General features: G+C 51.5%; 1 protein-coding gene across 1 annotated transcript in view; it reads right to left on the bottom strand.

Annotated features, from left to right (window-relative positions):
- SLC4A4 (solute carrier family 4 member 4) overlaps positions 1-15909 on the bottom strand; it is a gene marked incomplete at its 3' end in the record, with an annotated part of 130191 nt that overhangs the window by 9495 nt on the left and 104787 nt on the right. Inside the window, exons 14-19 of the mRNA XM_080344071.1 lie at positions 14307-14377; positions 12288-12476; positions 9868-9981; positions 9134-9295; positions 3941-4119; positions 3092-3164 (exon numbers count right to left, since the gene is read on the bottom strand). Coding sequence (XP_080200197.1) covers positions 3092-3164; positions 3941-4119; positions 9134-9295; positions 9868-9981; positions 12288-12476; positions 14307-14377 — 788 coding nt within the window. The remainder of the gene's footprint in view (positions 1-3091; positions 3165-3940; positions 4120-9133; positions 9296-9867; positions 9982-12287; positions 12477-14306; positions 14378-15909) is intronic.

Raw genomic sequence — 15909 nt, forward strand, 5'->3', positions numbered from 1 at the left:
ATGACGCGAATGGGAGCGCGGGGACACAAAGCACACGCGGGAGCGCAATAGCGCCCTTTGTGCGGTGCACGGCAGCTCGGAGGGCCGCGGGCAGCGCCCCGGCGCGGTGACGGGCCGCGGCCACGCAACGGCAGGCGCCGCATGCCAGCGCGCCCGCTCTGACCTGCGCGCGGAGCTCGCCGAGGAGCCAAGGAACACAGCGGTTTCTCAGTGTTTTCCCTGTTACCCGCCACACTATTCATAGTTTACTAGTGAGAAACACAGTGCCACACACACGTCCCTTGAGGCTTCGATCCTGAACACGCGAATTTCACCTGGGTACGCAAGCACCGAAGTCACTGGTCCCTGGCCATGACGCTGACCAAAGTTTCTCCACCTACATTTTTCCCTTCCCTCACACAAGTTCCATTGCCCATCAGCGCCTGTGAGCTTCTCAGTTTCTAATTTACCCTTCTGTTGGCTTTATTTCCTTCCCTGAAAGAGCTGCTTTGGTATTTCACATTAAAAGCCAGGTGTTTTTTCTGCAGCTTCAGCACCAAGAGCGGAGGGACGGGAGCAGTCCAGCTATCGCTGGGTGTCCAAGGGACTCGAAGCCCTCGCTGGACGCAGGGGATTAGATGAGACAAGACAAGATCTCCTCTGGCAAGCTGGGTAGGCAGTTTTCAGAGGTCAGCTCTCTAGTTCATTTACATTGCTCTCATCCCCTCCCCTTCTACTTCTTTCTGCTTTTTAAAAAAAAAGAAAAGTGTCCAAATATTATTTCATCATTCCACCTTAATTAATCCTGTAAATCATCTCTAGGTGAAACTTCAGGACATTAATCATCCTGCAGAGCAGCAAGCAGCACTTTCATTTTGGAAGATTTTCTTTTGGCGGACTATTCCCCAGCTCTGGGGCTGCTGGCTTAGGCACTCGGAGCAAACCTGCTGCTGGCCAGCAGAGTCACAATGGATTGATCGGAAAGCGCCTGCCGCTCTCCTAGCCGGGGGAAGAACGTTTCTGTGGAGGTCTGCCACAACCCAGCAGAATGGTCGTTGCTGTTCAGAACCAGCACAAACACCGCGAACCCCACAAAAACCAGAGATGGGGTCACTGCGGGCTTGCCTGTCTCACTGCATTGGTGATTGTGAGCGTCCGGTTCGTCACCGGCAGGACGAGCCCTGGTGGCCGCAGCGCGCCCAGCAGAGCGGTCGCGCCCAGCGGAGCGGCTCTCCGGGCTGCGGTTTGCTGGAGGCGCCGGGCGCCGCCGGGCTCATCCTCCCGCAGCGCCCGCCCGCGCCCATCGCTGCCGAAAACAATGGCAGGGGAAATAACAGACCCCAGAGGAACAGAAGAGGGATCTCGCAAGGAAAGGGCACATGGAACTAACAAACAGAATTAATTATGAGCAGGCATTAAATTAAGGGCACGGAAATGCCGATTTCTGCAGAGGAAGAAACGGTTACCAGGACACAAAACTCTGCTAGCTGCAAAAACAACCTTAGAAATCAAGAGTAGGAACGCACCAACTTTTTTAAAGCCACTTTCTCCATTTTATACACAGGCAACATTATTGCTCTGCCTGCCAAAAACTTGTCTGCCTCCTCCAGAAACACCTCTCCGGACACCCGCCCGCTCTGCCACAGCGTTATGACGGACAGTGCCACTGGTTAAGCCTGTGTGTCGCTGTTTTGACATCTTCTGCTCACACCATCAATCTATGGAGCCACGGAGATGGATTTCTGCAGCTGACATCTCCTGTTGGACACCACTGGAATCGCTGTCCCTGGAAAAGGCAGGATCCTCCACAGGGAACACACAAGCAACCTCTCATGTTTTATTCCACGATCCGCTAAGGATGCCTTTCTCCGTGGTTATGTGCCAACAAACTTCAGGTCTTGGGAAAGAGCTGCCTACCTAGATCGAACGGTACATCAGCCGCCCACCTGCCCAGAGCCTGGGCTAAATTCACAAGAAAAAAACATCCAGAGGTTCAGAAATCACATTTCATTGCACTTCTTCCTCCAGAAACGTGTTTTCCACACTGCTGAGCTGCACGTTGCTCCTGCGCGATAAGAGACGTGCTACTTCAGGAGGACACAGGCAAAACCAATGGAAATCCGACTGTCGTGCTGGCTCTTTCCAAGAGCGCTGGGCAAGGTGCGGGCAGGGGACGGCTCCGCGACGGCAACGGAGCAGTCCCGAGGGCTTCTGGCCAAAACCCTACACACGGACTAATACCATCAGCTGCAGGCTCTGCTCATTGTCGTCAACACTGCGGATTCTCTCTGGTGGACGTGGGCTTGCGCACGGGTGCAGGCTGCACCACTCCCCGCAGGAGCCCTGCAGCAGGCCCGGCCCGATGCGTGGCGCAGGAACGCTCCCCGCTCTGCACTCAACAGCTTCCTCCAGAGGACGAAAGCAAAGCCCTTTTTGGCTGCCAGGAGTCCCGGGAGTGAACGTGTCCTGAGAGCTGGTGCTGCAAAGCTGCGTTCCTGCGGCTCTTAGCGGCTCAGCACACAGGGACAGATCTAGCACAGGAACGCTCGGGTTTGTGTATGAGTGCGCGGACCCAGCTCTTGTGCATGTGTTGAGACGTGCAAGCCCACACAAGCAAATGCAGATGTACTTTTCTTGACTACGTGTTCATCTGTTAGCCTGTGTCTTCCACACAGCAACTCTGCTGCGTTGCCAAACATCCTGCCATCACGTCGCCAGCAGGTTCTCAAGGTTTAGTTACAATATGGTTCCATAAAACACAGGCACAGCAGAACCACAAGAGTGCAAGACAAAAGAAAACTTAACTTTGTGCAAACATGGAAGAAAAATCTTAAAATGAAAAAAATCGCAGCCCCCAAAACCACCAGCCCTGAACTGTGTCACTATGACTATCTAGCACACTACAAGGGTGTCTTACTTTCTCCTTCCAAAAAGTTTGTATTTAAGCATCCATAAAATTACAGAACTGCATCAGTAATTCTCACTGATCTCCTTTTCCACAGTTCAGTGATGAGCTCTTCAGCAGCACAAAACCAGCCCGACAGCGGCTGTGGCGCTGGCCGTGGCGCTGGCCGTGGCGCCGAGCCCGTGCGCCAAGGGGCGACTGGCCTACCTGGAGGATGGGAGCCATGAAGACAGACACGCCGGTCAGAACGAACACGATGAATCCCGTGACCCTCTGCTCCCTGCAACACAAGCACCGGGTTAGCACTACGGCTTCAGCTTTCCTTCTGGTTTTATTCCCTTTCAGAGTACTTAAAACCGCTTAATTAAGGCAACCCAATACAGAAATAAATACTTTTGTAGGTCAAATTGACTGCTCTAGGCATGACAAGTTTAAATTTTTTAACCGTTACGTTTGCTAATCAATGCCTGTCTAAATTCCATTATTACATATTTCCTTTTCTTGACACTGGAAAACTGTGTCTAATCTGGCTGAATGAACTTTTGAGGAGTTACATGGGGATTTGTCCACGGAATTGCCAGAGCTGCTCTGCTAAATCTCACAGCCAGGTCTGGAAATACAAATGAAGCAGCAGGAAATGCTCGGTGACACCTCTGCAGGCGCTGAGCTCGCCCCATAAGCTTTGTGGCGCAGGGCTGGCTGAGCGCGCGCCCTGAGCAGACAGAACAAGTTCTGCGTTCGGTGCACAGGTTCCTTCCCTCTCCCCCCTTCCCCCACACGCCCGCCCCGCTCTCCCCGTCCACGGGCGCGCATGCAGACCAGTTTTCTTCCTTTTCAAGAAAAGGAATTTGCAGAAGGGCTACGCCAGATAAACTTCTAACTGGTTATATCTCTGCTGGTAAAAAAAGCTGTGAAGAAACACAGCTGATCTGCAGATTTACTGCAAATCGAAGAGCTGTGCCCTCTGCACGTGTTCCGCTCAAAGCAAAGCCATTACAGCACAAACGGATCTTCGCAGGCAAACAAAGCAACTAAGGCCCTTCTGGTTTGACGTACCTCACTCCCAAAAACTTGGGCTGTTCTCCAGGGGCTGAAGTTTCTGTCTCCATCTTCAAGCTGTCAATATGAGCAATGGAGATGACGGTAGCAGCAACATACCAGGGCAGACCCATAAAGGAGCATATAATCATCAGAATGGCCACCCAGAACAAATCCAGATGATATCCAGCACCTTTCTGTGAAGGGAGACAAGACAACCTTCAGTTTAACTATTCTAAACACCCACGGAGCAGCCAGGGCTCTGGCTGAGGTGCACCATGTACACACCAGTTCCTTCTACAGTATCTTCTGGCCAACAGAAATTGTCTTAAGGAAGAGCAGAGTAGGAGATGTTGCTCCTTAAAGTATGAACTACCTGTCTCCACAGGGAAAACAAGGAAATGATACGATTTTGGCAAGCTCTCAAAACAACAGCGTGCAATAAAAGCGCAGCAGACTCGCAAGCAGTTTGGGGAAAGACCAAGCACCTTGCGTATACTCCATAGTCCTGGGAGGTGCAGTGGTACAAGCCAAGCCCTGTGACCCATCAAACAGCTCTTTACAGAGTTACCTGACACAGCAGAGTGTGTGTTGGACACAACCAGAACGCCACATTCACCAAAAAACTGCTGGTGAGATACACTTCATACCTTGTAAACACTATAATCAAGCTTTCATTATGTACCTCTCTACATATTTTTATATATACACACACACACACCCCTGCCAGCCTGCCCCTTAATTCTCACCCACAGGCTCTCAACTCGCTCCTCACCCGTGCCCGGGCAGTACTCAATACGGTGTAGTTGCTCCCTCACCTCGCCCGGCTGGCCTGTCTGTCCTGACAAGGACACAGCCACCCGTGGCCACATTCCAGCCACGTGTGCTGCCCCACCGTGTCTCCGGCATTGCCCCCAGCTCATCATCTCCTGCCCCAGCACAGGTTTCTAACTCCTCCTGCTTGCTCCCCACGCTGTGTGTCAGTGTGCAGGCATTTCAGACAGCCGCCGGGCACACGGAGCTCCCTCCAGCCTTCACCGGCTCTGCGGTGCTGCCCCACCGACGCAAGCCCAGCATCACGGCTGAGATTTAAAAATCTCACGGTTCTGATTTGAAAACGTCCTGAGCCGTGCCAGCCATGCCTGGTGCTGGGGCATTTTCCTCAACACCCACCCTGCTGTCCTGGGGGACCAACAAGGACAGCTGACGGGCTCACAGCCCATCCACGGGAGAAGGCTGCCCTCGCTCCTTACCCCTTTAAGCCCTCCGATCTCCTATTTGCCAAATCCCTTCATGAACTAGCACAGGAAATCCACCAGCTACAAGTGCCAAGAGAAGTGAAGAAAACAAGAGAGCCACCAGTGAAACGGATCTTCAGAAAAATACCAGAGAAATCCCTAAGGTTTGCTATTTTAAAGATGTTTAACATTTTTTTAACCCTGTTCTATTTGATTTTATTGGAAAGAACAAGTGATCCGGACCTACTTGGTGACCCTGGAGGGAAAGCAGCCCAGCTCACCCTGAACGGTACTTGCTGTTTCCCTACGACGTGTGCCGCTCCCCCTGGCCGGCGGGCAGCGCGGGACAGCCCCGCATCGCGCTGCCGGCGCTGCAGCAGGGCGCGAGCAGGGAAAACAACCTTTGTTGTGGCCTACGGTGCGTTCCATGTGCACAGGTGCTTTGTGGTGCACAGGTGCTTTGTGGTGCAGAGTGGCAGGATCGGAGTTGAGACCCCCCAGTTAAACAAGAGCATGTGCTCACAACCATAACAAAGGAAGCAGGAAATCATTTTTTTAATATTAAACAGTACTTTGCTGGAGTGTTTATAGTGTGTCGCTGGCAAAAGTACACCTGGTGTTGATAGCATAACCACGTTCATGTCTGTAAGCTGAGAGATGAGGGGCCTCTTCTTCACGGGGCAGGACAGAGAACTTGCTCCCGCACACAACAAACCTCTCCCACTCCCCGCTACCCTGGCATTCTCCTCAGGTACGGTCCCAAATCACATATCTGTGTCTAACGCCCACAGCGACCACACAAACCGAAACATCGCCCTCTTTTTCAAGCAAAAGCTCCATTCACACAAGAGGAACATTTCCAACAGCTCTCCATACGACTGGTGGCGCAGGTATCTAAATAATGACCCTGCATCACCCGTGTCCCAAGCCAGTCTCTCCTCCCAGGGGCTGGACCACCTGGAACGTGCCCCGTTAGCAGGAAGGGAGAGTCTGCCTTCACAGGAATTTAATATTTTTCAACAGAACTGACTGTGCAGGGAAAGGAAAAACCCTACAGGCATGAAAAACTGCATAGCACCAGTCTGGAAAGTTTATTTTAAAAACATTACTACATCCTAGGCTGTTATATGTCAGCGGATATAAAAATGGTCTTTAAATAACATCCAATTGTGGCTATGCCCTCGGTATGTACCAAATGCCTTCAGCTTATTGCCTGTCTGTCACAGCACGGCAAAGCCAGCACAGCTGGCCCACCCGGGCCACCTCTGGCCACCTCCATCACAAGTGGGGTCCTGCCATAAGGTGCCCAGCACCCGCTGCGGAGCGCCGCCGGCCACGCCGAGGGGCTGCTCCTGCGCGGGGCGGCCGCCACACGAAGGGGCCCTGGAACATCTGCAGCGATCGTCTCACACGATCAGCCGTCGCGAGGGCTGGTCAGACCTAGAGAAACTTTGCCCGTTGTGATAAGGCGAGAGAGACTTTTGGCTTGGACGCAATCACGCCGTGTTGTCCAAAACAAAATCAGGTCACGGCTCAGGCTAAAGCAGAGCTCCTGGGACAGGAGGTCCGTCCAGGCACACAGCTGCTCCACACAGCAAGCCTCAGCTCCCAAAAACGGGCACCCACTGCAGGCCCAGGCACATCCATTTATTTCACAGAATAGAATCACAGAACATTCTGAGCTGGAACGGACCCATAAGGATCATCAAGTCCAGCTTCTGTCCCTGCACAGGACACCCCGCAGGTCACCCCGTGTGTCTGAGGACGGTGTCCAGTCTATTCTTTAACACCATCAGGTTGGGGCCGTGACCCCTCCCTAGGAGCCTGTTCAGTGTCCAGCACCTCTGGGGAAAGAAGAACCTTTTCCTCATGTCCCACTGACCCTCCCTGGCACATCTCCTGCCGTTCCCTGGGCTCCTACATCACAATTAGCCTTCCTCCTCTCCCTTCCTGACGCGGTGACAGAAGAGGATGCACAAGGATGCCATTAGTCAACCATAAAACACAGCCTAATGCCAGGGTTCAGGGCACAAAAACCTGCCCACCCGGCTCTTTGTACCTGATATGGTCCTTAGATGGTATGACAGAAGTGCAGGAAGAAAGCTGATCACAATCGCAAAGCAACTTGCCTTAAAACCAGCAGTAGATGATAGGGGATAGGCCTGGATCAGTGAAGGACAAAGGTGGTGGTAGGAAAACGAGATGAGTCCTTTGATGCTGGAGGAGAGGTTTGAGTTAGCTGGACTTGAGTTGGGGACGAGCTTCTTTGTGAACCACAGAACTAGAGTCTGTGAAGAGAACGGCCGTTCAGAAGCACCACAAGTTCCAGCAGGACAGGGAACTGCTGCAGAGAGTCCAGCGCAGCCACCAAGATGCTGCAGGGAGTGGAGCATCTCCCGTGTGAGGAAAGGCTGAGGGAGCTGGGGCTCTGGAGCTGGACAAGAGGACACTGAGGGGGGACTCATTCATGGGATCAATATGGAAAGGGGCAGTGTCAGGAGGATGGAGCCAGGCTCTGCTGGTGACAACCAGGGACAGGACAAGGGGCAATGAGTGCAAACTGGAACACAGGAGGTTCCACTTAAATTTGAGAAGCAACTTGTCGGGGTGAGGGTGGCAGAGCCTGGCCCAGGCTGCCCAGGGGGTTGTGGAGTCTCCTTCTGTGCAGACATTCCAACCCGCCTGGACACCTTCCTGTGTAACCTCATCTGGCTGTTCCTGCTCCATGGGGGGATTGCACTGGATGAGCTTTCCAGGCCCTTCAAACCCTGACATTCTGGGATTGTGTGATTGTATTCGAGATAAGAAAACATCACAAAGAATGTCTGCCAAGCATCCTCACTGAAGACATCCTATCCTTCCTAGGTGTTCCTTAACATTAGGCCTAGGGATCTCTTTTAAAGGAATTATCAGTTTTGGTAATATGTATATGTATTTGCTGGACATAGTGGACAACATATTTATACAAGCAAACACTGGGAATGACAGACATCAACTTTTCTTGCCAGTTTCTGTGTTTAGTTGAATGATTTCTCACCTCCTGGAAAAGCAGAGCATGCCAGATGGACAAGCAGACAAGCACAGAACTTCACGTTTATGGTTAGACACACACCCTCATTACTTTTCTAATCCTTCAAATGGCAGAGTCTGGTAGAATTAGCACAGCAAATGACACCTCTGGGGTCAAGGCTGGTGGATTCTGGAACGATGTTCATCCACCCTCTACTAAGGCAGATCAGCACCACCACCACGAATAGAGTTGGAGGGGCAGCAAGGTTAGGAAGGCAGCTAGACATGGTTTAGATCAGTATTCTTTACAAGAGAATTTTTGACTAGCCTATATTCACAAGTAATAAAAGTCTCCTTTGTCCTTCTTCAATGTTTACACTTGGAGAATGAAGTTCTTGCGAGGAAGGATCAAAATATTGTAAAGATTTTAAGAAACTCGGTTTTACGTTGACATGAAAGGGGCTTTAAGCAAAAGTTCCACCCCTCCAATGACGGCTGCTCTAATTTCTTCCGGCTACAGCCACGTCTTTGAGCAGCAGGTGGATGCGACGGGCCCAAGTCCTTTCTCCGCCCAGAGGGGAAGGGGCAGCCGGCTGCTTTGTGACGCCCAGCTGGGGTGGCGCGGGGCCCGCTGGCCGAGGAGAAGGGAGGAGGGTCCCAAAGCTGCTCAGTGCGGGGACACCTCAGGCCGCACGATGGTTAGGCCAATCAAAATTAGTTAAGTGCTTCCTGAACGAGACATTGCAAATTGGCCCTCCACAGGGCTCTTGCTTGAGGAGAAAGGCAAATGCTGTTTGCACAACGCTTGAGATTTTAAAACGAATCAATGGTTTTCCTGTCAAAACCTCTGCCTTAGTCAACAAAATAAACAGTCATCAAACACCAGCAATGAGGTTTCTGAGGTTAACATAACATTTCATAAGTTAACACTGGGAAACGTGTGCAAGGCGCGAAGCGCACCCACCTTGAGCTTGTGCTCCTTCCTGTTGACGATGACGGCCGTGATTTGCTGGTCCATGAAGATGAGGATCGTCACCAGCAGCGCAGGGATGGCTGCTGCCAGGTACACCCACCACGGGTTCCCCCCGAAAGGCGGGATGAACCAGCCCCTCTCGGGACTGGTTGGCTTTGAAGGACAAAGAAAGGAAAGGCTGCATTAGAGCCACAACACAGGAGAGAGGACACTGAATATACTAGAACTTCCATTGAATGGCTACAGGGAGAGGTTTGTGACAACTTCATCCTTCCCGTACACAGCAATAAAAGGTTCTTAAAGATTAGGCATTGCTTATGAAGGCCTAGCTTTTGCAAGACGATGGCAGCAAGGCTATGAGGAGAGGCTTGCGGCTAAGCACGCCTGAGCAGCTTCTCTGAAGTGCTTCCACGGACCCGAAGGAGGGAACGTGTCCCTGGGGTGGCTGAAGATGCAGCGCAGCTCGTGAGCCCCGGATGCCGAGCCTGCGCCTCCCAAAGGAGCTGGGAGAAGCTGGGTCTGTGCTCAGCGCATGGAAGCAGATTTTATGAGACACACCAGCCAACCAAGATGTTGCTAATAAAAAGGGTATAATCTGATTTAAACGGTCCTTTCCAGACAGCTGACTACTTTCCTGTTTCAATGGCAAGTCATTTGATACCAGCCAGATGGGTGGAAAAGGGAATCTATTCCAAAGACCACAAAACAAGCTGACAACAACGTACCTTGAATTCACTTGGCACAATTAGTTTTGGTGTGTCCACACCGACCAGGGCATCTATTCCACAGAAAATCAAAATGGACAAGATAATAGCAAAATCACTGATGAGCTTCCGGGCCTGAAACAGAAGTCAATGCCATAAGTCATCAGCACTATAAAACACCATTTCACCCAAGCTTTAATTTCTATGTGATGCTCCAGCCTTGCGCTTGGTAGCAATACAAGCCAATAATCTATTCTTCTGTAGAAACAAAGGTGCACATTGTAATGGCCGATGCCATTTTCCTAAATGTGCCTTGGTACTTTACTGTGCGGTCTGAAAGCCAAGCAATTAAGCCTAAATGGAGGTATGAAAACAAGTCTCAGGAAAAAGAAAACCGCTTTTGTAAGAAACTCCCGAGTTCTCCAAGGCAGCCTCACTGAGACTACACCCGACAGCAGCCAACAGCCACTCGTACGGAGACCAGCAGCAGTGCCTTAGGAGGCTGTTCAGGATCAGCATCCAGTATAAACAGATATTGAACATTTAGAAATGAATCTAAAAAAGTAGTGACTTTTTTTAGACATGTAAAATATTGTCTCTTTCTGTTTGCCTTCTGATCTCTGATTCTTTAGGGTTCACATACTCATGTTTTTCTATGCAGGGACAAAGACGGTTTCTCTGACAAAAGTCGAGCTTCTTGTGTTATCGCAGGATTCCCAAGGTAAGTGCCTTTACCAAAAAAATGCTGTGTTACCCCCAAACTCCATTCTTTTAATATGACTGATTTTGCAATGTAGATCAAAAAAAAATATGGAAGGGAAAGATCTGCTATTATACACCTGACAATGAAAATAGTAATGAACTTCCCTTTAGAAAATTAGAATCACAAAATCCTTTAGGTTGGAAATGACCCTTCAGATCACTGATCCCAACCATTAACCTAACACTGTCAAGTCCCCCACTAACTCACAACCCTGAGAACCTCATCTCCAACTGTCCAGCCCTCCAGGGCTGGTGACTCCAGCCCTGCCCTGGGCAGCCTGTTCAATGCCCCACAGCCCTTTGGGGAAGAAATTGTTTCCAGATCCAACCTCAACCTCCTTGGCACAACTTGAGCTGATAAGGTCTCCCCTCAGCTCCTGTTCTCCAGCTGAACCCCTAGGTCCCTCAGTCTCCATCACATTGTGCTCCAGCCCCTCCCCAGCTCCGTTCCCTTCTCTGCACTCGCTCCAGCACCTCAAGGCCTTTCTTGGCGTGAGGGGCCCAGGACTGTCAGTCCCTGAAACTCGTCAGGGCAGGACCCACTGTGCTTGTCTGTAACTCTGTGATCTCTTCGGTGCTGTTGTTCCTTCCAGATTTCTTGGGTTCACATGGTTACAAGATAAATTGAGCTGCATTCCAGCCTGGATGGAATTTGTTTCCTTTTTATTAAAAATAATAGAGGTTCAATTGTAACACAGCAGGACAGTAAACATCCACAGGGAATAAATCCCTGCGTGTCAGAATGCCAAAACCCGGGGGGCAGGTACTGGGGGGAAACACGGCTCTGTTACACACAGAAACCACCAGCTCCCACTCGTGTCACGGCACCTTGGGCTGGGGACAAAAACCAGGCAGCTGCACCCACAAGATTCACATCAGGTGGCTGTAAGTCTGAGCAAATCCTTGTTCAGATCAATGCAGCAGTTTCTCATGTCATCTCTATTTCACAGCTGATCCTCAGAGACGAAGGGAATTTCTGCTTTAGGTCCCCACTGTAACAGGTAGGCCAGCTGTGCACTGTACCACAGTCCAACATTTTTGCATTGATTTCTGACTGTTTCACATACTACGTGGTAACATGAAAGATGTGTCTCTCTTCTCCTTCTACACAGACAGCTCACTTACTCACATTCACTCACTGACAAAGCAAAAGGTTTCCTTTGTTCTCTCCAAATACTTTCTCTGGCTGTAAGCAGGCAGACTTCTGCCCTAACGATTAACAGTCCCTTTTAGTCCTTTGATTTCTGTCAAACGGTCACGTATTCTGCCCCAGCGTCGGCGTGGTATATCACGTGGAAAATGGCCAGGCAAAAGGCCTGAAGGACTCTTGTGATTCTGAAGGCTGATAAACTACATTATTGCAGGTCTCAGCTCAGAACTGTTGCTTTCCGCACTTCTAAAATCACCATCACATCCCCGTGACAGATCAGGGCTCATTTTGGCTCTTCTGCTGCCTTACCTGTGCCCTCCAGAAACACTGAAAGAGTGGAAGCCAAGCAATCCCAGGACACACCTCCCTTGGTTAACCAGTACCATGCTTTTATCTCTACAAAGGCAAGCTGTCCTCCCTGCAAAGTGTTTGTCCCCATCTGTATGACAGCTTTACCAAAAGGAAGGCTTATCTTAACACTCTGAAAGAGTAAAGAAAAGAGCCTGCTAGGGTGAGAAGACATACTTACAGTGGTTGGAAAATAGCGACTGGTCTTGAATTTCTTCAGGGCCATGGAGCAGGTGTAAGTGCCAAAAAAGAGGATGAACGACATGAGGGTGATGTCAGGGACATAGTCACAGTTGTTGCCCACAAGTCTTCCTCCGTATTTCAAGCACTCCTTCGTCGTCAGAGATGACCAGTCAATGGTGGTATTGTACTGCGGAAAAGAGGAGAGCATTTCCATGAAGCGCTGCTCGCGTCAGTGCTGCTCAGGCTATGATTGAACAGGGACAGAGCACCAGGAAAAGCACGGGGAGGCAAAGGAGGCGTGGAGGAGAGGCTAAAACCCCTCTGCTTTTGCGCAGATGGACAGGTTTTAACCCGGGGATGGTATTGCTTGGGCGCTGAGGACAGTCCGGGCCTCGGAAAGAAGACAGACCTCAGGACCTCTGCTGCGGTCTGCTGACACGCTCCGCGTCTCCTCCGGTGGACGGGGCTGCTGGAAAACTCACGTCGAAGCTGGGGCGGCCCGAGACCACCTGCACATCCACCCCCCACTGCTCGACCACCGCCAGCAACACCAACACCAAACCCGCTCCTCTCCCATCAAGACCAGCACCGTTTCCACAGCAGCAGATCTCCCCTCCCTGCCCTTTCTGGAAACAAGGCTTGAGCTCGCACATACTGTAAACATTCTATCTTGGTTGTGCTGCTCCACACAACTGCGGTTACCAAAATCCTCTCCATTTTTCAGAAGGATGCCGAGGTTCGGTTTGGCCCCTGCAGGACACCGAAGGAGCCCGGTGGGAGCCGCTCTCTGCCAAGCTGGCAACGTGCCCCGAGCTCAGAAAAGCCCTGCGGCCCCGCTCCCCTGCCCGCGCTCAGTGCGACACCCAAATATGCAATTATTTCCACTGATTTCAGCAAGAGCTGAGGGTCTCTTCCCCATGATCCTCACAATTAAGAACCTGCTTTTGAATTCCCTTTAATCACTTCTGTTCTGAAATGCGTACTTCACTACTAATGATGCTGATTGCAATGGCCAGATAGGGAGGCTCTGTTTGGATTTAAACTCTCTTTGTGCAACCCAGAGCCGCACAGGACATGGCAGGTGATCAGCTGTTCCCTAATGCCTGTGGCGGAGCAGAGCCTGTGCACGTGTCTTCACCTTCCTGCACCTCCACAATCTGGATTCTAGGGGAGAAGGGCTTTGGGGGAGAAGGGCTGAGATTACTGTTCCAAGAAAGAACAGTCTGGAAATGCAACCTGTTGGGTTGTTTTCCTGTCTCCAGGCCCCGGTTCAGTTCTTTGCCCTCCTCTTACGCGTGCCTCCCCACTCCCGAGATGGGCAATCAATGCTGACCCCGCAGGGCCCACCAGGCGTTGTTCTTGTTAAGGAAACACAGGCGGCAGGGGCACCTTTCCCCTGGCGGCTGGCACTGCACCAGAGCCTGGCGCTGCTCTGTGCCTCCCTGGGCGTCGTTTTCCCTGGCAGCCTTTGCCGAGGGACCGCAGCCCGGCAACAGAGGTGGGCAGTGAGGAAACGGGGAGCAGCAAAGGGCACACGAGGTGCACAAAACGCAAACCTATCTGACCCCATCGGGCGCTATTTTCCTTTTCCTCATCAGCCAAAGCTCACCACCGGAGTGACCTGTGGAAAAGCTGCAGAAGGTCACGGAACCAGGACCTTCCCAAGGACGGACTGGCCACAGCATGCCTACTGTTACAGTCCTGGACACAGGGATCTAACTAATCCCCCAGGAGAAACGTTTGCATCCTGCCAACGCACACAGACGAGGCTGCCGCTATTAGCAAGTAACTCACATTATCAAATGGTGTGCACAGTAGTCCATATCCTCTGAGAAATCCTTGGCGGACCAAGTGAGCATGCCAAAAGGGGCAGCTTCATATTTTCCCCATGTCAGGGGCAACGGGGGAGTTTCAGAGTGAAAATCTTCTTCATGTGATCAATTATTGATCTATTGGCACGGCTCAGCAGAAACGCGGGGCACTGACAGGCCTCAGAGGCCTCGCAAAGGGCACTTACCGTGTCCGTCGAGGGATGGAACAGCTCATCGGCTGACGGCACCGGTGTCCTGTTAAATAATGAACTATTAACTGCAAGAGAGGACAGAAGAAGAAACAGCGTGAGCACAGTGCAAGAGGAAGGAAAATAAATTGCAACTATTATTTGTTACTCCATCTTTCTAAAAAAAAAAAATCAAACCCATGAAACCATTTGCAATCTCTTTGCTCAACCAAAGTGAGTCTGAAGTACTGTTTCAGACTGAGTCTACAGCATCAGTCATAAAACACTTGCTAAAAAGCACCCACCCCAGGACAACCCCAAGAGCTTATCCACCACCGCTACCAACACCGCAGCGGCAACTGACATCCCTACGCTGCAGGAAAACCACGGCTAAGAAAGCACTTGCTACTGCATTACGCTTTGTTTCCTAGAACCAGGAAACAACCTCTGCTCATCTGCCATTTGCCTTTTTATTCCATTTCCCGATGCACGGGAGAAGGCGCGCAGAGTTTCGGGAGGAAATACGAGCACAAAGAATAACTGATGTCCTAACGGTCTCTTGGTATCTGCTCACAAAACCTTCCGCAGCAAGACTTGGTAGTCTTCAGCTTTGTTGCAAAGACAGTCCTCATACTGCTGGGATTTCGGCTTCCCTGGGTTGAGCTCAGGGCTCCTCACTCACCTGACGCTGTGCCGTCCGCCCGCGCGCATCCAGCCAGAGCTGAAGGACGAAGAGCAACCCCGGCTCCCGGGACAAAATCCACCCGCTCCCCGAGCCCCCGGCCACTCGCACCACGTTGAGCGGGAAGTAAACATCACACGTGGCTTTTAACACCGCAGGATGTGGAGAGGGACACCGCCGACGCTTTGCGGGCAAAATGTTACAGACTGGCTCTGACTGCGTGGTCACAACCATGTCCACAGAGCAACGCGCCACCTTCAAAACGAGCCCACCGAGAGCAGCTGCAGAGCCCTTCCGTAACGCGCTTATCTCAGGCTGTCCTACTGTCCTGCTGTTTGCTACTTTCCTCTGATTTACTGTCGGATGGTAAGAGAAAAAATTTCCTCTGCAGCCGTGATGAGCAGCTGACGTGGAAACCTGTTTACTTAAGGAGCAAGAATTAAATCTGTGCTGTCTTTTGTTGATGGATGCTGTCTGGGCTTACGCAGACGCGCAGCTATGCAGACACATGCATGCGTCAGTGTATTTCAGACCTGTGAAAGGCCAAACCGTCAGCGTCGAGACCAACACGCCAGCAGCAAACAGGCCGCTTGTTCCTCCGGAAAATTCCTTGCTATTGTGCATGAGATCCACCGTGGAAGGAGATGCCACCAAGCAAGTGATGGGAACAGGCCGAGCACGCAGCTCGTGCCACTTGCTCTGTGCACTCCGTAACCCTGGCACCACCTTTGCACACACGAGTCCCAGATTATGCTCTGAGCTTGTCCTGGACTGAGGTTCAATAGGGAGTCACTGTCAGCTGTCCATTCCCAGACAGTTCGCTCTTACAAAGCTTCTCCCCCAGCCTGGGCAGCTCCCGGGGCTTCGTGCCCGAGGTGCCACGGACTCGCGGCTGGTGTGGCTGGCGCCAAGTCCCCAAGGGCAACCCGGACAGGCTGC

The sequence above is a fragment of the Nesoenas mayeri genome (assembly GCF_963082525.1).
Source record: "Nesoenas mayeri genome assembly, chromosome: 4".
NCBI lineage: Eukaryota > Metazoa > Chordata > Aves > Columbiformes > Columbidae > Nesoenas > Nesoenas mayeri.